The following is a 24,663-nucleotide window of genomic DNA, read 5'->3' as shown; positions in this document are numbered from 1 at the left end:
TCCATCACCTTCCTGAATACACGTCACCTGTGTACCCTGCTTATTATCCACCCCCCTCCTGTATACACGTCACCTGTGTACCCTACTCATTATCCATCACCTTCCTATATATACGTTACCTGTGTACCCTGCTCATTATCCATCACCCTCCTGTATACACGTCACCTGTGTACCCTGCTCATTATCCATCACCCTCCTGTATACACATTATCTGTGTACCCTGCTTATTATCCACCCCCTCCTGTATACATGTTACCTGTGTACCCTGCTCATTATCCATCACCCTCCTGTATACACATTATCTGTGTACCCTGATTATTATCCACCCCCTCCTGTATACGTTACCTGTGTACCCTGCTCATTATCCATCACCCTCCTGTATACACGTTACCTGTGTACCCTGCTCATTATCCATCACCCTCCTGTATACACGTTACCTGTGTACCCTGCTCATAATCCATCACCTTCCTGTATACACGTTACCTGTGTACCCTGCTCATTATATATCACCCTCCTGTATACACGTTACCTGTGTACCCTGCTCATTATCCATCTCCTTCCTGTATACACGTTACCTGTGTACCCTGCTCATTATCCATCACCCTCCTGTATACATGTTACCTGTGTACCCTGCTCAATATCCATCTTCCTCATGTATACACGTTACGCTCATTATCCATCACCCTCCTGTATACACGTTACCTGTGTACCCTGCTCATTATCCATCACCTTCCTGTATACACGTTACCTGTGTACCCTGCTCATTATCCATCACCTTCCTGTATACACGTCACCTGTGTACCCTGCTCATTATCCATCACCTTCCTGTATACACGTCACCTGTGTACCCTGCTCATTATCCACCCCCCTCCTGTATACATGTTACCTGTGTACCCTGCTCATTATCCATCACCCTCCTGTGTACACATTATCTGTGTACCCTGCTTATTATCCACCCCCTCCTGTATACATGTTACCTGTGTACCCTGCTCATTATCCATCACCTTCCTGAATACACGTCACCTGTGTACCCTACTCATTATCCATCACCTTTCTATATACACGTTACCTGTGTACCCTGCTCATTATCCATCACCCTCCTGTATACACGTCACCTGTGTACCCTGCTCATTATCCATCACCCTCCTGTATACACATTATCTGTGTACCCTGCTTATTATCCACCCCCTCCTGTAAACATGTTACCTGTGTACCCTGCTCATTATCCATCACCCTCCTGTATACACATTATCTGTGTACCCTGCTTATTATCCACCCCCTCCTGTATACGTTACCTGTGTACCCTGCTCATTATCCATCACCCTCCTGTATACACGTCACCTGTGTACCCTGCTCATTATCCATCACCTTCCTGTATACACGATACATGTGTACCCTGCTCATTATCCATCACCCTCCTGTATACACATTACCTGTGTACCCTGCTCATTATCCATCACCCTCCTGTATACACGTTACATGTATACCCTGCTCATTATCCATCACCCTCCTGTATACACATTACCTGTGTACCCTGCTCATTATCCATCTTCCTCATGTATACACGTTACATGTGTACCCTGCTCATTATCCATCACCCTCCTGTGTACACGTTTCCTGTGCTACCTACTCATTATCCATCCCCCTCCTGTATTCACGTTACCTGTGTACCCTGCTCGTTATCCATCACCCTCCTGTATACACGTTACCTGTGCACCCTGCTCATTATCCATCTTCCTCATGTATACGTTACATGTGTACCCTGCTCATTATCCATCACCCTCCTGTATACACGTTACCTGTGTACCCTGCTCATTATCCATCACCTTCCTGTATACACGTTACCTGTGTACCCTGCTCATTATCCATCACCTTCCTGTATACACGTCACCTGTGTACCCTGCTCATTATCCACCCCCCTCCTGTATACATGTTACCTGTGTACCCTGCTCATTATCCATCACCCTCCTGTATACACATTATCTGTGTACCCTGCTTATTATCCACCCCCTCCTGTATACATGTTACCTGTGTACCCTGCTCATTATCCATCACCTTCCTGAATACACGTCACCTGTGTACCCTGCTTATTATCCACCCCCCTCCTGTATACACGTCACCTGTGTACCCTACTCATTATCCATCACCTTCCTATATATACGTTACCTGTGTACCCTGCTCATTATCCATCACCCTCCTATATACACGTCACCTGTGTACCCTGCTCATTATCCATCACCCTCCTGTATACACATTATCTGTGTACCCTGCTTATTATCCACCCCCTCCTGTATACATGTTACCTGTGTACCCTGCTCATTATCCATCACCCTCCTGTATACACATTATCTGTGTACCCTGATTATTATCCACCCCCTCCTGTATACGTTACCTGTGTACCCTGCTCATTATCCATCACCCTCCTGTATACACGTCACCTGTGTACCCTGCTCATTATCCATCACCTTCCTGTATACACGATACATGTGTACCCTGCTCATTATCCATCACCCTCCTGTATACACATTACCTGTGTACCCTGCTCATTATCCATCACCCTCCTGTATACACGTTACCTGTATACCCTGCTCATTATCCATCACCCTCCTGTATACACATTACCTGTGTACCCTGCTCATTATCCATCTTCCTCATGTATACACGTTACATGTGTACCCTGCTCATTATCCATCACCCTCTTGTATACACATTACCTGTGTACCCTGCTCATTATCCACCCCACTCCTGTAATATCCACCCCACTCCTGTATACACATTACCTGTGTACCCTGCTCATTATCCATCACCCTCCTGTATACACGTTTCCTGTGCTACCTACTCGTTATCCATCCCCCTCCTGTATTCACGTTACCTGTGTACCCTGCTCGTTATCCATCACCCTCCTGTATACACGTTACCTGTGCACCCTGCTCATTATCCATCTTCCTCATGTATACGTTACATGTGTACCCTGCTCATTATCCATCACCCTCCTGTATACGTTACATGTGTACCCTGCTCATTATCCATCACCCTCCTGTATACACGTTACCTGTGTACCCTGCTCATTATCCTTCACCTTCCTGTATACACGTTACCTGTGTACCCTGCTCATTATCCATCACCCATCTGTATACACGTTACCTGTGTACCCTGCTCATTATCCATCTTCCTCATGTATACACGTTACCTGTGTACCCTGCTCATTATCCATCACCCTCCTGTATACACGTTACCTGTGTACCCTGCTCATTATATATCACCCTCCTGTATACACGTTACCTGTGTACCCTGCTCATTATCCATCTACTTCCTGTATACACGTTACCTGTGTACCCTGCTCATTATCCATCACCCTCCTGTATACATGTTACCTGTGTACCCTGCTCATTATCCATCTTCCTCATGTATACACGTTACCTGTGTACCCTGCTCATTATCCATCACCCACCTGTATACACGTTACCTGTGTACCCTGCTCATAATCCATCACCCTCCTGTATACACGTTACCTGTGTACCCTGCTCATTATATATCACCCTCCTGTATACACGTTACCTGTGTACCCTGCTCATTATCCATCTCCTTCCTGTATACACGTTACCTGTGTACCCTGCTCATTATCCATCACCCTCCTATATACATGTTACCTGTGTACCCTGCTCATTATCCATCACCCTCCTGTATACATGTTACCTGTGTACCCTGCTCATTATCCATCTTCCTCATGTATACACGTTACCTGTGTACCCTACTCATTATCCATCACCCTCCTATATACATGTTACCTGTGTACCCTGCTCATTATCCATCACCCTCCTGTATACATGTTACCTGTGTACCCTGCTCATTATCCATCTTCCTCATGTATACACGTTACCTGTGTACCCTGCTCATTATCCATCACCCTCCTGTATACACGTTACCTGTGTACCCTGCTCATAATCCATCACCTTCCTGTATACACGTTACCTGTGTACCCTGCTCATTATATATCACCCTCCTGTATACACGTTACCTGTGTACCCTGCTCATTATCCATCTCCTTCCTGTATACACGTTACCTGTGTACCCTGCTCATTATCCATCACCCTCCTGTATACATGTTACCTGTGTACCCTGCTCAATATCCATCTTCCTCATGTATACACGTTACGCTCATTATCCATCACCCTCCTGTATACACGTTACCTGTGTACCCTGCTCATTATCCATCTCCTTCCTGTATACACGTTACCTGTGTACCCTGCTCATTATATATCACCCTCCTGTATACACGTTACCTGTGTACCCTGCTCATTATTCATCACCCTCCTGTATACACATTACCTGTGTACCCTGCTCATTATCCACCCCACTCCTGTATACACATTACCTGTGTACCCTGCTCATTATCCATCACCCTCCTGTATACACGTTTCCTGTGCTACCTACTCATTATCCATCCCCCTCCTGTATTCACGTTACCTGTGTACCCTGCTCGTTATCCATCACCCTCCTGTATACATGTTACCTGTGTACCCTGCTCATTATCCATCTTCCTCATGTATACACGTTACCTGTGTACCCTGCTCATTATCCATCACCCTCCTGTATACACGTTACCTGTGTACCCTGCTCATAATCCATCACCTTCCTGTATACACGTTACCTGTGTACCCTGCTCATTATATATCACCCTCCTGTATACACGTTACCTGTGTACCCTGCTCATTATCCATCTCCTTCCTGTATACACGTTACCTGTGTACCCTGCTCATTATCCATCACCCTCCTGTATACATGTTACCTGTGTACCCTGCTCATTATCCATCACCCTCCTGTATACATGTTACCTGTGTACCCTGCTCATTATCCATCTTCCTCATGTATACACGTTACCTGTATACCCTGCTCATTATCCATCACCCTCCTGTATACACATTACCTGTGTACCCTGCTGATTATCCATCACCCTCCTGTGTACATGTTACCTGTGTACCCTGCTCATTATCCATCTTCCTCATGTATACAGGTTACCTGTGTACCCTGCTCATTATCCATCACCCTCCTGTATACACGTTACCTGTGTACCCTGCTCATTATCCACCCCACTCCTGTAATATCCACCCCACTCCTGTATACACATTACCTGTGTACCCTGCTCATTATCCATCACCCTCCTGCATACACGTTTCCTGTGCTACCTACTCATTATCCATCACCCTCCTGTTTACACGTTACCTGTGTACCCTTCTCATTATCCAACACCCTCCTGTATACACGTTACCTGTGTACCCTGCTCATTATCCATCACCCTCCTGTATACACGTTACATTACAGTGGCTATCAGTCACACGCCAGCTCAGTATCACATTATCTCCTTCTTACAGGTCTGTCCTGGGAGCAGATCATGGCGGACAGAGGAGGAGGGGTCCTCCTCGGTGGGTCAGTAGGCCTGTCCGGGAATGGAGGAAATACAGCCTTGTGCATCAGTCGGGGTATGGACTCTGCATCCAGTCTGTCCGGGGCCGGAGTACTGGTGACATCGGAAGGGCCTGGCTCTCCTCCTGTGCCTATGAACCTATTTGCTACATGGGAAGTGGACAGATGTTCTCCCAGTTGTGTACCAAGGTATGCACTTACATACTCAATATATTCAATACAAGATGTAGATAGAGCAGTACTATGGAAAACACCACTGAGACTGTATTGCTGTAACATGGGCAAGAATACTTTGTGGTTTTACAGCTGTACTTTTATTCTTTATTTGTTTTCCTTCATTTACAGACAGCAGCAGTTTCAGACTAGGGGGGTCATTCCGACCCGTTCGCTCGCTGCGTTTTAACGCAGCAGAGCAAACGAGTCCCTGCTGCGCATGTGCCAACGCCGTAGTGCGCCTGCGCATGCGGGGCAGCCGACGGCCGTAGCATGACATCGATCAATGGACGGGAGGGGGCGAAACGGGCGGTGTTTGGCCGCCGTTTCGTAGGCGCGGTCCGGCCAACGCAGGCATGGCCGGACCGAACGGGGGGCGGGCCGCAGCGGCTGCGTGACATCATATGCAGCCGCTGCAGGCCAGGGAGCGAGGAGTAGCTCCCAGCCACCACGCTAAAGCTGCGCTGGCCGGGAGTTACTCCTGAAGTGCAAAGGCATCGCCGCTTTTGGATGCCTTTGCACTTCTGCGGGGGGCCGGACTGACATGCGGGGCTGGCTAGCCCTCTGCTGGGCGTCCCCCCGCATGTCAGGAAAGATGATCGTAGCTGTGCTAAAATTAGCACAGCTACGATCAACTCGGAATGACCCCCTAGGTTAAGTGACAACAACGGTCAGGATTGCAATATTACTCTTTAGTTATCAATACAAGTAATGATTGTGAATGGTAGATGAGGAGTACGACAGGTCCTGCTTGTGATATCTTCCAACCAGGGGTGTATCTAGGGGTCCGAGCGCCCCTGGCAAAGTAAGGGGCTGGCGCCCCCCCCCCCCCCCCCTACACACATTTGGAATAAGGTGTGAGTATTGGAAATGGGGCATGGTCTTGTGGGGGAAGGACGTGGACACAATAGTATTTCCAATTCAAATTATGCCACAAAGTAGTGTCCCTCATTCACATTACACCGCACAGTAGTGTCTCGTATTCACGTTACACCATCTCTCCCCCCTAACCCACCTTTCCCACAGCCTGACCTTAACCCGCCCCCTCAAAAAAAGCCTCTTCAGTGGTGCCTAACCCTAACCCACCCTTCCTAATCTCCCTCCCTGCAGCCTAACCCTAACTCTCCAGCCCTCGCAGCCTAACCCTAACCCTCCCACGTGGCTTGCCAGTGGAGACTTTGGCACCAACTTGATCCGGATTTTGGCATTCTGCATCGCTATCTATGTTGGGATGCCAGCATCAGCATTCCGAGCAGTTTCGGGATGCTGGCGTCAGCTTTCCGACCGCCGGGATGCCAAACGCCGGCATCTTGACTGCATCCTGAATGAAATGCTAATGAGCTGCTGTGAGATGAGCCTCAAATGGACCCAGCCATTAACCAAACACCATTAGTTGGATGGTAGAAGTGCTTCCTGTTAGAAGAAACATCAGGGTGCCATCACTTCCAAGATAAAATGATCAATTATACAATTAACTGATATACATTTCCTTGAACATGGCCTTGAAATAGGTAAGATATGTATTTTCTTTATTACACTCAACAAGTTAAAGTTTTCGCTTACTTACTAGTTACAGTACTTGCATCTCACATGCATGAAAATCGTGTAGTTTTCCAGGTACTACAGTCCCTTCTCCCAAACACGAACACTTTTTTATTATTTTCAACAACTAATAGATCTGTAGCACTGTGCTATACAACAATTGCTGTGTACCAGCGGTGCAAGTATGCGGGTACGCTCAGGCACAGAGTACCCTTAAGAATTTTGCAGCGGGTACGCACTTTGCCATTGCCACAATTAAAATGCGCCACAAAGCAACAAGACCATGGTGCTCGGCAGCATGACAGCTCCTCCCACTTTGTCAGGGTTACTGGGAGTGCGACAGTTGCTGTATTTTCCTGTTATAATGGAGGCATTACTATATATTATTATTGAGGCATTACTATATATTGTTATTAAATTGGGGGCATTACTATATATTTCTATTATACTGGAGGTATCACTATATATTTCTATTATACTGGAGGTATCACTATATATTTCTATTATACTGGAGGCATTACTATATATTTTTTGCCTTGCCTCCAGAATACAAAAAAAAAGGGGCTATGTCATGTGGCCACACCGCTAGTGTCATGTAGCCACTCCCACTAGCAGCATGTGACCACGCCCCATCACAACACATGACCACGCCCATTTTTCGGCACTCAGTACCCATAAGAAAATATTTCTCCACTGCCGGCGCAGCGCCGGTGTCCGTCAGCACTAGTGATCAGACTAGTGTCCAGCAGCACCGCACTTGTAATCAGACTCACAATAAACTATAGTTCCCAGCAGCCCTTGCTGCCGGGAGCTCCCAGCAACAAGGGCTGCTGGGAGCTGTAGTTTATTTTGAGTCTGACTACAAGTGCGGTGCTGCTGGACATCAGCGCCGCTCCAGCAGTAACAGACTCTCACCAGGTACAGTCTGACAGTACTGCTTTTCTATCCTTTGGCCGCGGGTGGCACAGCCAGGCGGCGCCCCCTCCTTGCCTAGCGCCCCTGGCGAGTGCCATCCTGGCCAATAGGTAGATACACCCCTGCTTCCAACCTAGTGGAAATGGGAATGAGGCACAATGGGAGGGGGTGAGAGGAATAAGTGAAGACCAGGAGTTGCTGGGTCACTGAGAATATTGTAAGGAGAAGGGGTCAGTTTTGGTCAAAAGTTTTCATAGTAGGTTAGTAAATTTGTAATCATTGAAAGGGTCTGATTAAGCATGGAAAGGAGTTTTGATGAGATGGTAAACAGATGCTAGTGGCTGGTGTTTGTCTCTAAGGAGGAGAGTCGTACATTATATCCAACATGACAGAGACATGAATGATTTCATACAGCAGTAAGGAGGGTGGTGGATACTGCAGCATGTAGGATGGATGGAGGAGAGGACTATCAGGCAGGAGGATGTAGATGAATGTTAGAGAAGGAGCAGTTGGAGAGATAGAAACCTATACAGAAGACCTGGTACACAATGTTGAAAGTGGCAGAGAAGGCAAATAGAATGAGCATTTGTCTTTTCCAAGGGATGTTTTTTGGCGAGGGCATTCTCACTTGAGTGATGGGGCAGATGCCAAACTGCATAGGGTTATGGAGGAAGTGATTGAAGTGGATGTGAGTAAGATTAATTAATAGACTGGACTATTTGCAACGTTTTGGCCTTTGGCCTCTACATGTACTCTTACTTGCCATACACAGAGTGCGGGTGATGGAAGGATAGAGTTTTGCTTTTAATATTCAGTTATTACCAGATTACAAGACATGGGGGGTCATTCCGAGTTAATCACAAGTAGCAACTTTTTGCTGCTCGTGCGATCAACTAGACGCCGCCTGTGGGGGAGTGTATTTTAGCATAGCAAGGCTGCGATCGCTTGTGCAGCCCTCCTATGCTAAAAAATGTTGTGCAGAAGTAGACTAGCCCTGCAGTTACTTACCCTGTGCGATCGATCCAGCGATGAAGGTCCCGGATTTCACGTCAGACATCTGCCCTCCAAACGCCTGGACACGCCTGCTTTCGGATCTCCACGCCTGGAAAACGATGAGTAGACGCCCCGGAATGCCTCCCCGCTGTCAATCTTCTTGCGATCACGCTAGCGATCACTTTCTTCTTTATTCTGGTCGCTGCCCGCAAAGACGCGCGTGCACAATGCGCCCGCCGCGCATGCGCAGTTCTGACCCGTTCGCACCGCAGCGATGAATCGCTGCGTGTAAACATGTCGGAATGACCCCCATAGGGTGGTATTCAGTTCTTTTCTCCCCCTTCCACAGCCGTTCTGTTTCTGCTGACGGGCGTGATATAATCAATTAAGCTCGCGAGGGCACCCAACCCTTTACGCAGCTAAACCTGATTACTATAGGCGCAATATGTGCGAAAACGGGGACCACTTCAGAAAGAAGATTGGGCGTGATATATCATTTGAATACCGCCCATAGGGGGTAATTCCAAGTTGATCGCAGCAGGAAATTTTTTAGCAGTTGGGCAAACCCATGTGCACTGCAGGAGGGGCAGATATAACATTTGCAGAGGTTGGGGTGACCGTGTCGGCACCGTTGACTCCTGATTGGGTAAATTTATTGAATGCTTTGAATGCTAAAGTGGTATGTTATTACAAGTTCAGGTCCCCTCGGGGTCACAGAAACGTACGTTTAACCAGTTAGCAGACACTGATACCGACACGGACTCTGATTCCAGTGTCGACTATAGTGATTCCACAAAGAGCATTCAGTACATGATTGTGGCTATTAAAGAGGTTATACATATTACTGAGGACCCTTCTGTCCCGGATAAAAGGGTCTGTATGTATAAGGAAAAGAAACCTGAAATAACGTTTACTCCCTCTCATAAACTGCTTTATTTGATAAAGTCTGGGAAAGTCCTGACAGAAGATTTCAGATTCCCAAAAGGATTCCGGTAGCTTATCCGTTTTCCACGGGGGATAGGGAAAAATGGGAGTCACCACCCATTGTGGACAAAGGCCCTATCGCAGTTGTCTAAAAAAGTGGCTCTTCCGTCACCGGAACAGCAGCCCTTAAAGACCCAGTAGACCGTAAGCAGGAAGCTACGTTAAAATCCATTTATACGACCACAGGGACACTACTCAGACCGGTCATTGCCTCGGCGTGGGTCAGTAGTGCTATTGAAAAGCGGGCAGATAACTTGTCATCTGAGGGATAACGTCCTATTGACGCTGGGTTATATCAAGGACGCGGTAATTTACCTAATAGAAGCTGCGAGGGATATTGGTCTTTTGGGATCAAAGGCCAATACCATGGCTGTCTCGGCTAGACGAGCGTTGTGGATTCACCAATGGAATGCTGATGCTGATTCCAAGAAAAGTATGGAGTCTCTACCATATAAAGGTAAGTCCTTATTTGGTGACGGACTTGATGATTTGGTATCTAAAGCTACCGCGGGTAAGTCATCCTTTTTGCCTTATGTTCCTCCACAACAAAAGAAAACGCACCACTATCAGATGCAGTCCTTTCTGCCCAATAAATACAGAAAGGGCCGAGGTTCTTCCTTCCTTGCTACTAGAGGAAGGGGAAGAGGTAAACGGTCACCAGCCTTGTCAGGCTCCCAGGAGCAGAAGTCCTCCCAGGTTTCTGCCAATTCCACCGCATGACATTGGGGCTCCTATGTGGGAGTCCGCATCGGTGGGGGCACGTCTCAAACTCTTCAGTCAGTTCTGGGTTCGTTCGGACCTGGACCCATGGGTTTTACAAATAATATCCCAAGGGTACAAACGAGTTTCAAGGCGTCCCCCCTCACCGATTTTTCAAATCGGCCTTGCCAGTTTCTCTTCCGGACAGGGAGGTAATTTGCAACGCCATACAAAAGTTGTGTCAAAATCAGGTTGTCGTCAGGGTTCCCCGGTCACAACAAGGAGAAGGCTTTTATTCAAGTCTTTTTGTGGTCCCGAAACCGGATGGCCAATCCTGAACCTGAAATCCGTAAAAAAATTCAAATTCAAAATGGAGCCTTTACGAGCAGTGATCTCCAGTCTGGAGGAAGGGGATTTTATGGTGTCGGTGGACATAAAAGATGCCTACTTACATATCCCCATTTATCCTCCGCATCAGGCTTACCTGAGGTTTGCAATTCAGGATTGTCATTACCAATTTCAAACGTTACCGTTTGGTCTGTCCACGGCTCCGAGGATTTTCACCAAAGTAATGGCGGAGATGATGGTTCTCCTTCACAAGCAAGGAGTCACGATTGTCCCATACTTGGACGGTCTCCTGATAAAGGCGAGATCAAGGGACCAGTTGGTGCAAAACGTTGCACTCTCCCTGACAGTTCTTCAGCAACATGGTTGGCTCCTAAACTTGCCAAAATCACAGTTGATTCCAACGTTTTAGGGAATGATATTGGACACAGAACTACATAGAGTCTTTCTTACAGTGGGAAAGGCTCTGGAACTTCAGAGTCTGGTCAAACAAATTTTTAAACCAGCAAGAGTGTCAATCCATCAATGAATTTGGTTGCTGGGGAAGATGGTTGTGGCCTACGAGGCCATTCAGTTTGGCAGGTTCCATGCCAGAGTGTTCCAGTGGGACCTGTTGGACAAGTGGTCCGGGTCCCATCTACACATGCACCGGAGGATAATCCTGTCTTCCAAGACCAGGGTATCACTCCTGTGGTGGCTGCACAGCTTTCACCTCCTAGAGGGGCGCAGGTTCGGGATTCAGGACTGGATCCTAGTGACCACCGGATGCAAGCCTCCGAGGCTGAGGGACAGTCACAATGGGAGAAAACTTCCAAGGAAGATGGTCAAGTCAGGAAACTTGTCTACACATAAATGTTCTGGAGTTAAGGGCCATTTACAACGGCCTTCTGCAAGCGGAACATCTTCTTCGAGATCTGCCTGTATTGAGTCAGTCGGACAATGTAACAGCTTTAGCGTACATAAACCATCAGGGCGGAACGAAAAGCAGAGCGGCAATGGCGGAAGCCACAAGGATTTTCCGTTGGGCGGAAAAACATACAAGCGCTCTGTCAGCGATATTCATTCCAGGAGTGGACAACTGGGAAGCAGACTTCCTCAGCAGACACAATCTCCATCCAGGAGAGTGGGGCCTCCACGACGAAGTCTTCACAGAGGTGACAAGTCGTTGGGGAGTTCCTCAAATAGACATGATGGTATCTCGTCTCAACAAGAAGCTTCAGAGATATTGTTCCAGGTCAAGGGACCCTCAAGCAATAGCAGTGGATGCACTGGTGACACCGTGGGTGTTTCAGTCGGTGTATGTATTCCCTCCACTTCCTCTCATTCCAAAAGTTCTAAAGATCAGAAGAAGAACAAAGATCCGGGCGATCCTCATTGTCCCAGACTGGCCAAGGAGGGCCTGGTATCTAGATCTTCAGGAATTACTCACAGGAGATCCCTGGCAGCTTCCTCTGCGTGAGGACCTGTTACAACAGGGGTGTGCGTGTATCATGACTTACCGTGGCTGCGTTGGACGGCATGGCGGTTGAGCGCAAAATCCTAGCCCGTTAGGGTATTTCCAGTGAAGTCATTCCCACACTTATTCAGGCCAGAAAAGGGGTAACGTCTAAACATTACCACCGAGAAAATATGTTTCTTGGTGTGAATACAAGGGGGCTCCTACGGAAGAGTTTCGCCTAGGACATTTTCTCCATTTTCTACAAGCAGGTGTGGATGCAGGCCTAAAATTGGGCTCAATTAAGGTACAGGTTTCAGCCTTATCGGTTTTCTTTCAGAAACAATTGGCCTCCCTTCCAGAAGTTCAGACTTTCGTGAAAGGCGTGTTGCACATGCAACCTCCATTTGTGCCTCCAGTGGCACCATGGATCTTAATGGGGTGTTGCAGTTCCTTCAATCACATTGGTTTGAACCTTTACGGAAGGTGGAGTTGAAATTCCTCACTTGGAAAGTGGTCATCCTGTTGGCCTTGGCATCTGCAAGGCGGGTGTCTGAGTTGGCGGCCTTGTCTCACAAGAGCCCTTATTTGATCTTCCATGAAGATAGAGCTGAATTGAGGACACGTCAGCAATTTTTACCGAAGGTGGTTTCCTCTTTTCACATGAACCAACCTGTTGTGGTACCTGTGGCTACTGACGCCTTCGCTGAGCCAAAATCTCTGGATGTGGTCAGAGCTTTGAAGATTTATGTCGCCAGAACGGCTCAGATTAGGAAAACAGAGGCTCTGTTTGTCCTGTATGCTCCCAACAAGGTTGGGTGTCCTGCTTCCAAGCAGACCATTGCACGCTGGATCTGTAACACGATTCAGCATGCTCATTCCACGGCTGGATTGCCGGAATCGGTGAAGGCCCATTTTACTAGAATGGTGGGCTCATCCTGGGCGGCTGCCCGGGGGGTCTCGGCATTGCAACTTTGCAGAGCAGCTACTTGGTCGGGGTCAAACACATTTGCAAAGTTCTACAAGTTTGACACCTTAGCCGATGAAGACCTCAAGTTCGGTCAATCGGTGCTGCAGTGTCATCCGCACTCTCCCGCCCATTTTTAGAGCTTTGGTATAACCCCATGGTTCTATGGTGACCCCAGCATCCTCTAGGACGTATGAGAAAATAGGATTTTAATACCTACCGGTAAATCCTTTTCTCTTAGTCCGTAGAGGATGCTGGGCGCCCGTCCCAGTGCGTACTGTATCTGCAGTTATTAGTTGTGGTTATACACATGTTGTGTTATGTTTATAGTCAGCCTGTTGCTGAAATTGGTCATGCGGTTGGCTTGTGTTCTGTTGAATGCCACGTTGTGCGGCATGCTAGAGGTGTGAGCTTGTATGAATCTCACCTTAGTTTAACAATTAATCCTTTCCTCGAAATGTCCGTCTCCCTGGGCACAGTTCCTATAACTGGAGTCTGAAGGAGGGGCATAGAGGGAGGAGCCAGTTCACACCCTTTCAATATCTTAAAGTGCCCATGTCTCCTGCGGATCCCGTCTATACCCCATGGTTCTATGGTGACCCCAGCATCCTCTACGAACTAAGAGAAAATAATTTACCGGTAGGTATTAAAATCCTATTTTACCTGTTGTCCTAATGCATGTAAACCATTTGGTGTCGACCTAATGACTGTCGACCATGTGGTAAACAGGACAGAGCTGGACTTTAACGGTTGACTTTTGGCTCAGACAGAATCCGGGTTATCACCAGACTGTTACTGAGGCAAGGTCAGACTTGTAACAGAGGTCGCACAAACAGCTAAATAGAGTGCTTACAGTAATGACGGTAATCAGGCAATGATTACAGTGAGCTCACATAGAAGTTACCCTTGGCCCATTGGATGAGATGATCTGCAGACAGTGACTTGGGTATATGCACCCAGTATACGTTTTTACACAATTATTTGACGTTGTGTCTTTGGTTTCCTTTGTTCCCCGCTGATTGTGTTTTATCTTTCTATATCAACTGACAACACTGTAGACACAGGAGGCTTGTGGCAGATATTTTCTTGCACCAAGATTTCAGCTTTGCCCATACCAGTTACCAAAACGTTTATGATGAGCAGTATTCCAGGGGTTTCTTTTCTACTGCCAACATTAAGGTGCAAAGATTTTCCGTCATTAGAAACACGCTGTTCCAGGTGACTAGGTAGAACAAAACCTAGCAGCCATTACTTAATATTTACATTTCCGTCTATGCAGTTTGTGTAGGCCCAAATCTATCTGCAGGCAATTTTTTCTGCCAATTTCCTAGTATTCGTTATGAAGGTGTGGGGATGTTCTCAGTGCATACGGTAGGTACCAGTAGGGGTGTTGCCAGAACTTTCTGGGCCCCATAGCAACATTTTCAAGGGGCCCCTGTCCTAATGCTTCTGCAGCAGTTGTTAATTTTATGGCCCATAATAATGCCCTAGCTCATTTTCTGACCCATAGTAGTGCCCGAGTTCACATTATATCACGTTGTTGGGCTACCAGTACACATTATGCCACACAGTACCCCCTATTTATATTATGACATACAGTGTCCCCAGTTCATATTGTGCCACATTACAGCACCCCAGTTCATATGGTGTAACATTATAATTCCCTCCAGTTCATTGTATACCACATTACAACGAGCAGGTCAGGGGCATACCTAGATATATTGTAAGCCCCAGGGCAAATTTTGTAAATGCCCCTATGTATCAACCAATGATGAAATATGTATAAGACAGATGTATCTCTGACAGGGAGGGTGAGCCCCATAGCCGCAGCATTCCCTGCACCTATGGCAGCTGTGCCCTGGGTACCAGTCTCCAGTGCAGCATTAGGCAGTGACTGTCATTGTGGTGTTACAGCTCTCCCTGATATCCGGGTTATCTCCAGCAATGCAGTTTCCAATACATGTTAAGAATAATATAAAAAAAATGTTTTACACTTCTGGAGACAGAGTAAAGTTAAGATTAATGAGTTTGTGTTATTGTGACAGTGACTCATGGAGCCCTAATAAAGATACGCTCTCACCAGGGGCGCTTTAAGAGAGGAGGAGGCCCGTGTGCTGCCTCCTCCGTGTGGGCCCCTTCCTCTCTGCAAGAGCGCTGTAGAGTCTGAGCACTAGAGGACTCAGACTCTACTGCGCATGCGCAGATCTCCGGGAAAATGGCACGGCGGCCATTTTCCCAGAGATTTCTCTACTGTGCATGCTCAGAACTCCGTGAAGCTGTCCACTGCGCCATTTTCACAGGGTTTTAACAGCGCCGGTGACGTTGGCGCAGGACTCCGGAGGGGTGAGTATTAAAAAAAATGGGTGCAGTGTGTGTGTTGTGGGCCCCCTCTGGACTCAGTGTCCCGTTTGCACCGCACATACTGCACCCATTTTAGAAACGGCAGTAGCTCTCACTGGAAACGTGAGTCTTGCTAAGATTCCCTTCATTGGTTCTGTGGCCTAATTCATGTTTGTACGCAAATGCAAATACGATTCTCTTGGCTACGCAATTGCTACTGCCGCTCAGAAATGAATATAGACGCCCACCGGTCTCATCACAGGTTTAACCGCAGCTATGTACACATTGGTGGACTATGCGCAATTACGGAGAACATTGAAGCTAAGGGTTGGTCTATGGCTACGCAGATTGGCCACAGCAGTAGCGGAACAGGTGCCGAGTTTTTGTACGTACGAGCTTGCAGCTGACGGCGGATACGGTATCCAGTCTTTAGGTTGACAACACTTAGGTCGGCACTCATTAGATCGACCACTGTTTGAACTTTTTCATACTTTACGATATACGTGGACTGGGAATAGTAACCTGTGCCGAGCCACTAATTGGGGTTCCCGGTCACTTTACACAGAAAACAACACCCCAAAAAATAAAAAAAAACTAATTTTGACATTTTCCCAAATTGACCTTTTCCATGTTGACCTAATAACCGTGTCGACCTATTCCAGGTGTCAACCTAGTCACTGTCGACCAATAGTGGTCGACTTAATGACTGTCGACCTAGTTACTGTCGACCTTATGGAGCATACCTAGATTCTTGCCAGAGATTCCAGATCCTATCACACTTCAGAGGGCATTTTCTTTTGTGATACATAACTTGGGGGGAGACAGTAACATTAACCAGGGTCACCCGGTGGGGAATGGAAGAATCGGGAGTCATCCATGTTCTAGCAATGCAAAACCGCACCAGAGTTAAAAGGATTGTTCACATACAATCGAAAGGGGGAGGGGAGGAAGTCCTCAAGGCCGAGACCAAAGAGGACCAGGCGAGGAGCTAGTAGGGAGAACCTTACACCCCTTTGTTGATGGGGATTGTTGACGATCACATGAAATTCCATCAGTAGTGAACAGAGGGATTCCCGGAAGAAAGGACTTTGTGCTGGAACGGATTGTTATAGCACCCTGATATAGTAATGCAGGGATCTGCTGTTTGTGTACTTAGTATTGGTCAGAGGGTAGTGACCTTTTTATTTGATTTTCAGCTGCATCTTGTAGTGGAGTGCGGGTGCTAAACTATACACATATAAATTAATGGTTTATCACCAGCGGCGGGATGTAATGGAGTCGGAGGTGCGGAATGCCGGACGATCTTGTAAGTTTTTTAAAAAAGTGATTGGCCCTTTAAAAAAAAAGGCAGAGATCGCCCGTCATCCCGAACCTCCAGCGATCTCAGACGCCACTGCATCCCGCCGATGAATTGGGTTATTTTTTATTAGTAATTGACTTAATTCAAATTCCATATTCTCAATCAGTCCGGCACATTAAATCTTCCATAAAAGAAGAAATATACGGCGTGTAATGTCCCTGTTAGTAAATACAAATAATAAAATTTTTTTTTTTTTTTTTTTTTTTTTTTTTTAAAAACTGACCTACTGTAGCATAGGTGTATTATTGGTGACAGTCGGCCTGATTTATGTTTCTACGCAAATGCAATTTGCGATTTTCTAAGCTACGGAACTGCTAATGTTAGCAAGTGCGGCTGACACCCAGAAATGAGAAGAGACGCCCACCGGACCCATCACAAACTGAATCGCAATTGCGTACACATTCGCAGCTATACGCAGAAACAAGGAACATCGGGGTTAAGGGTAGGGCTATGGTTACACAGACTGGACATAGCAGTAGCGACGCAGGCGCCATGTTTCTGCACGTAAGAACTCAAAGCTGACGGTAGATACACGCTCTGAAAATGTGCGTGACACGCCTGCGTTTTTCCAACCACTCCCCGCTAACACCTCCAAATGGTCCCTTCCTGTCAGTCACTTCTCCATGAAATCATCATTGTGAGCTGGATCACATCAGCACCCTGACACATACGCATTGCAATCGCCAGGGCTGCCATCAGAAATTGTGGGGCCCGGGACAGACAAAAGAGACAAAGCCCCTCCCCCCCTCATAATAACAGGATTTTAATACCTACCGGTAAATCCTTTTCTATAAGTCCGTAGAGGATGTTGGGGTCATTCAAAGAACCATGGGATATAGACGGATCCGCAGGAGACATGGGCACTTTAAGACTTTACAAAGGGGCGTGACCTGGCTCCTCCCTCTATATCCCCCCCCCCCCCCCCCCCCCCCCCCCCCGACTCAGTTTGGGACTGTGCCCGGAGAGATGGACATTACGAGGAGAGGAATTATTAACAAGGTGAGCACTACCAGCTCACGCCAAATAACATGCCGAGAACATGGCATTCAACAGAAGCCACTGTCAACGGACATGAACAAAACTTCAGTAACAAGCTGAAGAAACCAACACAACTTGTGTGTAACCAGAACTAACTGCAGATACAGTACGCACTGGGACGGGCGCCCAACATCCTCTACGGACTTATAGAAAAGCATTTACCGGTAGGTATTAAAATCCTAGTTTCTATTACGTCCTTGAGGATGTTGGGGTCATTCAAAGAACCATGGGATGTACCAAAGCTCAGTAACGGGCGGGAGAGGGCGGATGACTCTGCAGCACTGATTGACCAAACTTAAGGTCTTCATCGGCCAAGGTATCAACTTGTAAAACTTAGCAAACGTGTTTGACCCCGACCAGGTAGCAGCTCGGCAAAGTTGTAAAGCCGAGACACCCCGGGCAGCCGCCCAGGACGAGCCCACCTTCCTAGTGGAATGGGCCTTTACCGATTTCGGTAACTGCAATCCTGCCGTAGAATGCGCCTGCTGAATAGTCTGACATATCCAGCGGGCAATGGTCTGCTTGGAAGCAGGACACCCAATCTTGTTGGAAGCATATAGGACAAGCAAAGACTCCGTTTTCCTGATTGGAGCCGTTCTGGTAACATAAATCTTCAAAGCTCTGACCACATCCAGAGCCTTGTCCTCAGCCAAAGCGCCAGTAGCCACTGGCACCACAATAGGCTGATTGATATGAAAGGAGGAAACCACCTTTGGCAGAAACTGTTGTCTAGTTCTCAATTCTGCTCTATCTTCATGAAAGATTAAATAAGGGCTCTTGTGAGACAAAGCCGCCAACTCAGACACCCGCCTTGCGGATGCTAAGGCTAATAAAATAGCAACCTTCCACGTGAGGAATTTCAATTCCACTTTATGCAAAGGTTCAAACCAATGTGATTGAAGGAAAGCTAGAACCACATTTAGGTCCCAAGGTGCCACTGGGGGCACAAATGGAGGTTGTATATGCAGGACCCCTTTCACAAAGGTCTGCACCTCAGGAAGTGAGGCCAATTGTTTCTGAAAGAAAATTGACAATGCAGAAATCTGCACCTTTATGGAGCCTAATTTAAGGCCCGCATCCACTCCATTTTGCAGAAAATGGACGAAACGTCCAAGGTCAAATTTCTCCACAGGAGCTGACTTGGATTCGCACCAGGAAACATATTTCCTTCAAATACGGTGATAGTGTTTTGACGTCACACCCTTCCGAGCAAGAATAAGGGTAGGGATGACTTCATCAGGAATACCTTTTCGGCTTACAATCTGGCGTTCAATCGCCATGCCGTCAAACGTAGCAGCTGATAGACGAATGTCCCCTGCCGTAGCAGGTCCTCGCGAAGAGGAAGAGGCCAAGGATCTTCTAACAGTAAAAACTGAAGATCTGGGTACCAAATTCTCCTTGGCCAGTCTGGGACCACAAGGAGCGCTGGAACTTTTGTTCTTTTTAGGGTTCTCAGCACTCTTGGAATGAAAGGCCGAGGAGGGAATATGTATACTGACGGAAACACCCAAGGTGTCGACAGGGCGTCCACTGCCGCTGCTTGAGGGTCCCTGGACCGGGAACAATACTTCAGAATCTTCTTGTTGAAGTGAGAAGCCATCATGTCTATGTGGGGAACACCCCAGAGACTTGTCACCAGTGTGAATACCTCTGAGTGGAGGCTCCACTCTCCTGGATTCAGATCGTGTCTGCTGAGGAAGTCTGCTTCCCAGTTGTCCACACCCGGAATGTATATTGCGGTCAGAGCGCTTACGTGCCTCTCCGCCCAGCGAAGAATCTTATTGGCTTCTGCCATCGCTGCTCTGCTCTTTGTGCCGCCTTGGCGGTTTATGTAAGCTACTGCCGTGACGTTGTCTGACTGGATCAGGACCGGCAGGTTGTGAAGCAGATGATCTGCTTGTAGAAGGCCGTTGTAAATGGCCCTTAGTTCCAGAATGTTTATGTGAAGATGAGTCTCTTGAGCTGACCATCTTCCCTGGAAGGTCACCCCTTGAGTGACCGCCCCCCACCCCCGGAGACTTGCATCCGTGGTCACTAGGATCCAGTCCTGGATCCCGAACCTGCGTCCCGCTAGGAGGTGGGAGCTGCTGAGCCACCACAGGAGTGATATCCTGGTGTTGGGAGAAAGAACTATCTTTCTGTGTATATGAAGGTGGGACTCCGACCATTGGTCCAATAGGTCCCCCAGAAAAACCCTGGCATGAAACCTCCCGAATTGGAGGGCTTCGTACGCCGCAACCATCTTACCCAGTAATTGAATGCATTGATGAATGAAGACAGATTTTGGTCTCAGTAGGAGTTTTACTAGACTCTGAAGTTCCAACGCCTTTTCCAAGGGGAGGAACACTCGCTGCTGGACAGTGTCCAGAATCATGCCCAAAAACGCCAACCGCGTTGTCGGGGTTAACTGTGACTTTGGCAGGTTTAAAAGCCAGCCGTGACGCTGTAGGATGGGCAGCGACAGTGCACTGTCCACTATCAATTTGTCCTTGGACTTCGCCTTTATCAGGAGATTGTCCAAGTACGGGATAACTGTAACTTCTTGCTTTCTGAGAAGTACCAGCATTTCTACCAGGACCTTGGTGAAAATCGTCGGAGCCGTGGCTAGGCCAAACGGCAACGTCTGAAATTGGTAGTGAGCATCCTGAATTGCAAATCTCAGGTACTTCTGATGAAGGGGAAAATGGGGACATGGAGGTAAGCATCCTTTATGTCCAACGATACCATAAACTCCCCCTCCTCTAGACTGGAGATCACTACTCTGAGAGACTCCATTTTGAATTTGAATTTTCTCAGGAAAAAATTCAGAGACGTCCGGTTTTGGTACTACAAACAGGCTTGAATAAAACCCCTCCCCGTGTTGTTCCGGGGGAACCGGTATAATGACCAGATTTTGGCTTAATTTTTGTATCACCCCACAGACTAGAGCTCTGTCTGGGGCTGAAGCCGGCAAGGCTGATTTGAAAAAACGTCGTGGGGGGGGGCGTCTAGAAATTCCAGCTTGTACCCTTGGGACACAATTTGCAACACCCAGGGGTCCAGGTCCGAGCGAGCCCAAGCCTGGCTGAACAACTTCAGACGCGCCCCCACCGGAGTGGTCTCCTGAAGGGGAGACTCGGCGTCATGCTGAGGATTTAGCAGAGGCCGGGGAGGACTTCTGCTCCTGGGTACCCGTGGAAACGGGCGCCCTCTTTCCTCTACCTCTGCCTCTATGGGCAAGAAAGGAATTACCACGGCCTCTCCTATATTTGTTGGGTCGAAAGGACTGCATGTTATAGTGCTGTGTTTTCTTCTGTTGCGCAGGAACATAAGGTAAATAGGTCGACTTGCCGGCGGTAGCTGCCGACACTAACTCAGTAAAAAGTTCACCACCCTTAAAGGGTAGTGCCTCCATATTTCTCTGACGTCCTAGTGGATGCTGGGACTCCGTAAGGACCATGGGGAATAGCGGCTCCGCAGGAGACAGGGCACAAGAATAAAAGCCTTAGGATCAGGTGGTGTGCACTGGCTCCTCCCCCTATGACCCTCCTCCAAGCCTCAGTTAGATTTTTGTGCCCGAACGAGAAGGGTGCAGGCTAGGTGGCTCTCCTGAGCTGCTTAGAATAAAAGTATATTTTAGGTTTTTTATTTTCAGTGAGTCCTGCTGGCAACAGGCTCACTGCATCGTGGGACTAAGGGGAGAAGAAACGGACTCACCTGCGTGCAGAGTGGATCGGGTTTCTTAGGCTACTGGACATTAGCTCCAGAGGGACGATCACAGGTTCAGCCTGGATGGGTCCCGGAGCCGCGCCGCCGGCCCCCTTACAGAGCCAGAAGAGCGAAGAGGTCCGGTGAAATCGGCGGCAGAAGACGATCCTGTCTTCAGACTAAGGTAGCGCACAGCACCGTAGCTGTGCGCCATTGCTCTCAGCACACTTCACACTCCGGTCACTGAGGGTGCAGGGCGCTGGGGGGGAGCGCCCTGAGACGCAATATAACAGATAATACCTTAGGTTGGCTAAAGAATACATCACATATAGCTCTTGGGCTATATGGATGTATTTTAACCCCTGCCATTTTTTACAGAAAAAGCGGGAGATAAGGACGTCGTGAAGGGGCGGAGCCTATCTCCTCAGCACACAAGCGCCATTTTCCCTCACAGCTCTGCTGGAAGGACGGCTCCCTGACTCTCCCCTGCAGACTTGCTACTGAATCAGGGTAAAAAAGAGAAGGGGGGGCACTATTGGCAGCTAAAAACTATATAAACAGCAGCTATAAGGGAATAACACTTATATAAGGTTATCCCTGTATATATATATATATATAGCGCTTGGTGTGTGCTGGCAGACTCTCCCTCTGTCTTTCCAAAGGGCTTGTGGGGTCCTGTCCTCTATCAGAGCATTCCCGGTGTGTGTGCTGTGTGTCGGTACGTGTGTGTCGACATGTATGAGGAGGAAAATGATGTGGAGGCGGAGCAATTGCCTGGGTTAGTGATGTCACCTCCTAGGGAGTCGACACCTGACTGGATGATCGTATTTAAAGAATTAAGTGATAATGTCAGCACTTTGCAAAGAACGGTTGATGACATGAGACAGCCGGCAAATCAATTAGTGCCTGTCCAGGCGTCTCAGACACCGTCAGGGGCCCTAAAACGCCCGTTACCTCAGTGGGTCGACACAGACCCAGACACAGATACTGAGTCTAGTGTCGACGGTGAGGAGACAAACGTAATGTCCAGTAGGGCCACACGTTACATGATCACGGCAATGAAGGAAGCATTGAACATTTCTGACACTACAAGTACCACAAAGAAGGGTATTATGTGGGGTGTGAAAAAACTACCAATAGTTTTCCCTGAGTCAGATGAGTTAAATGAGGTGTGTGATAAAGCGTGGGTTTCCCCCGACAAAAAACTGCTAATTTCTAAAAAATTATTGGCACTATATCCTTTCCCGTTAGAGGTTAGGACACGTTGGGAAACACCCCCTAGGGTAGATAAGGCGCTCACACGTTTATCTAAACAAGTAGCGTTACCGTCTCCTGATACGGCCACCCTCAAAGAACCAGCAGATAGAAGGCTGGAAAATATTCTTAAAAGTATATACACACATACTGGTGTTATACTGCGACCAGCAATCGCTTCAGCCTGGATGTGCAGTGCTGGCGTCGCGTGGTCGGATTCCCTGACTGAAAATATTGATACCCTGGATAGGGACAATAATAAGATTTTACTTACCGATAAATCTATTTCTCGTAGTCCGTAGTGGATGCTGGGACTCCGTAAGGACCATGGGGAATAGCGGCTCCGCAGGAGACAGGGCACAAAATAAAAGCTTAAGGATCAGGTGGTGTGCACTGGCTCCTCCCCCTATGACCCTCCTCCAAGCCTCAGTTAGGATACTGTGCCCGGACGAGCGTACATAATAAGGAAGGATCTTGAATCCCGGGTAAGACTCATACCAGCCACACCAATCACACCGTACAACTCGTGATCTGAACCCAGTTAACAGTATGATAAATGCAAAGGAGCCTCTGAAAAGATGGCTCAAACAATAATAACCCGAATTTTTGTAACAATAACTATATACAAGTATTGCAGACAATCCGCACTAGGGATGGGCGCCCAGCATCCACTACGGACTACGAGAAATAGATTTATCGGTAAGTAAAATCTTATTTTCTCTGACGTCCTAGTGGATGCTGGGACCCCGTAAGGACCATGGGGATTATACCAAAGCTCCCAAACGGGCGGGAGAGTGCGGATGACTCTGCAGCACCGAATGAGAGAACTCCAGGTCCTCCTCAGCCAGGGTATCAAATTTGTAGAATTTAGCAAACGTGTTTGCCCCTGACCAAGTAGCTGCTCGGCAAAGTTGTAAAGCCGAGACCCCTCGGGCAGCCGCCCAAGATGAGCCCACTTTCCTTGTGGAATGGGCTTTTACTGATTTTGGCTGTGGCAATCCTGCCACGGAATGTGCAAGTTGAATTGTACTACAAATCCAACGAGCAATCGTCTGCTTTGAAGCAGGAGCACCCAGCTTGTTGGGTGCATACAGGATAAACAGCGAGTCAGTTTTCCTGACTCCAGCCGTCCTGGAAACATATATTTTCAGGGCCCTGACAACGTCTAGCAACTTGGAGTCCTCCAAGTCCCTAGTAGCCGCAGGCACCACAATAGGTTGGTTCATGTGAAATGCAGAAACCACCTTAGGTAGAAATTGAGGACGAGTCCTCAATTCCGCCCTGTCAGAATGAAAAATTAAGTAAGGGCTTTTATATGATAAAGCCGCCAATTCTGACACACGCCTGGCTGAAGCCAAGGCTAACAGCATCGACACCTTCCACGTGAGATATTTTAAGTCCACAGTGGAAAGTGGTTCAAACCAATGTGATTTTAGAAAACTCAATACAACATTGAGATCCCAAGGT

At 47.7% G+C, this 24,663-nt stretch overlaps 1 protein-coding gene across 3 annotated transcripts in view; it reads left to right on the top strand.

The window, feature by feature from the left end:
• Positions 1 to 24,663, top strand: part of LOC134910558 (phosphofurin acidic cluster sorting protein 2-like) — a 327,980-nt gene that overhangs the window by 74,680 nt on the left and 228,637 nt on the right. For all 3 annotated transcript variants that reach the window (XM_063918731.1, XM_063918732.1, XM_063918733.1), the window contains exon 2: positions 5,373 to 5,613. In XM_063918731.1, the coding sequence (XP_063774801.1) occupies positions 5,393 to 5,613 (221 nt within the window). In that variant the 5' untranslated portion in view covers positions 5,373 to 5,392. The remainder of the gene's footprint in view (positions 1 to 5,372; positions 5,614 to 24,663) is intronic.

Source organism: Pseudophryne corroboree, chromosome 4 (genome assembly GCF_028390025.1).
Source record: "Pseudophryne corroboree isolate aPseCor3 chromosome 4, aPseCor3.hap2, whole genome shotgun sequence".
Lineage (NCBI taxonomy): Eukaryota > Metazoa > Chordata > Amphibia > Anura > Myobatrachidae > Pseudophryne > Pseudophryne corroboree.
This window is presented reverse-complemented; position numbering and strand designations above follow the sequence as displayed.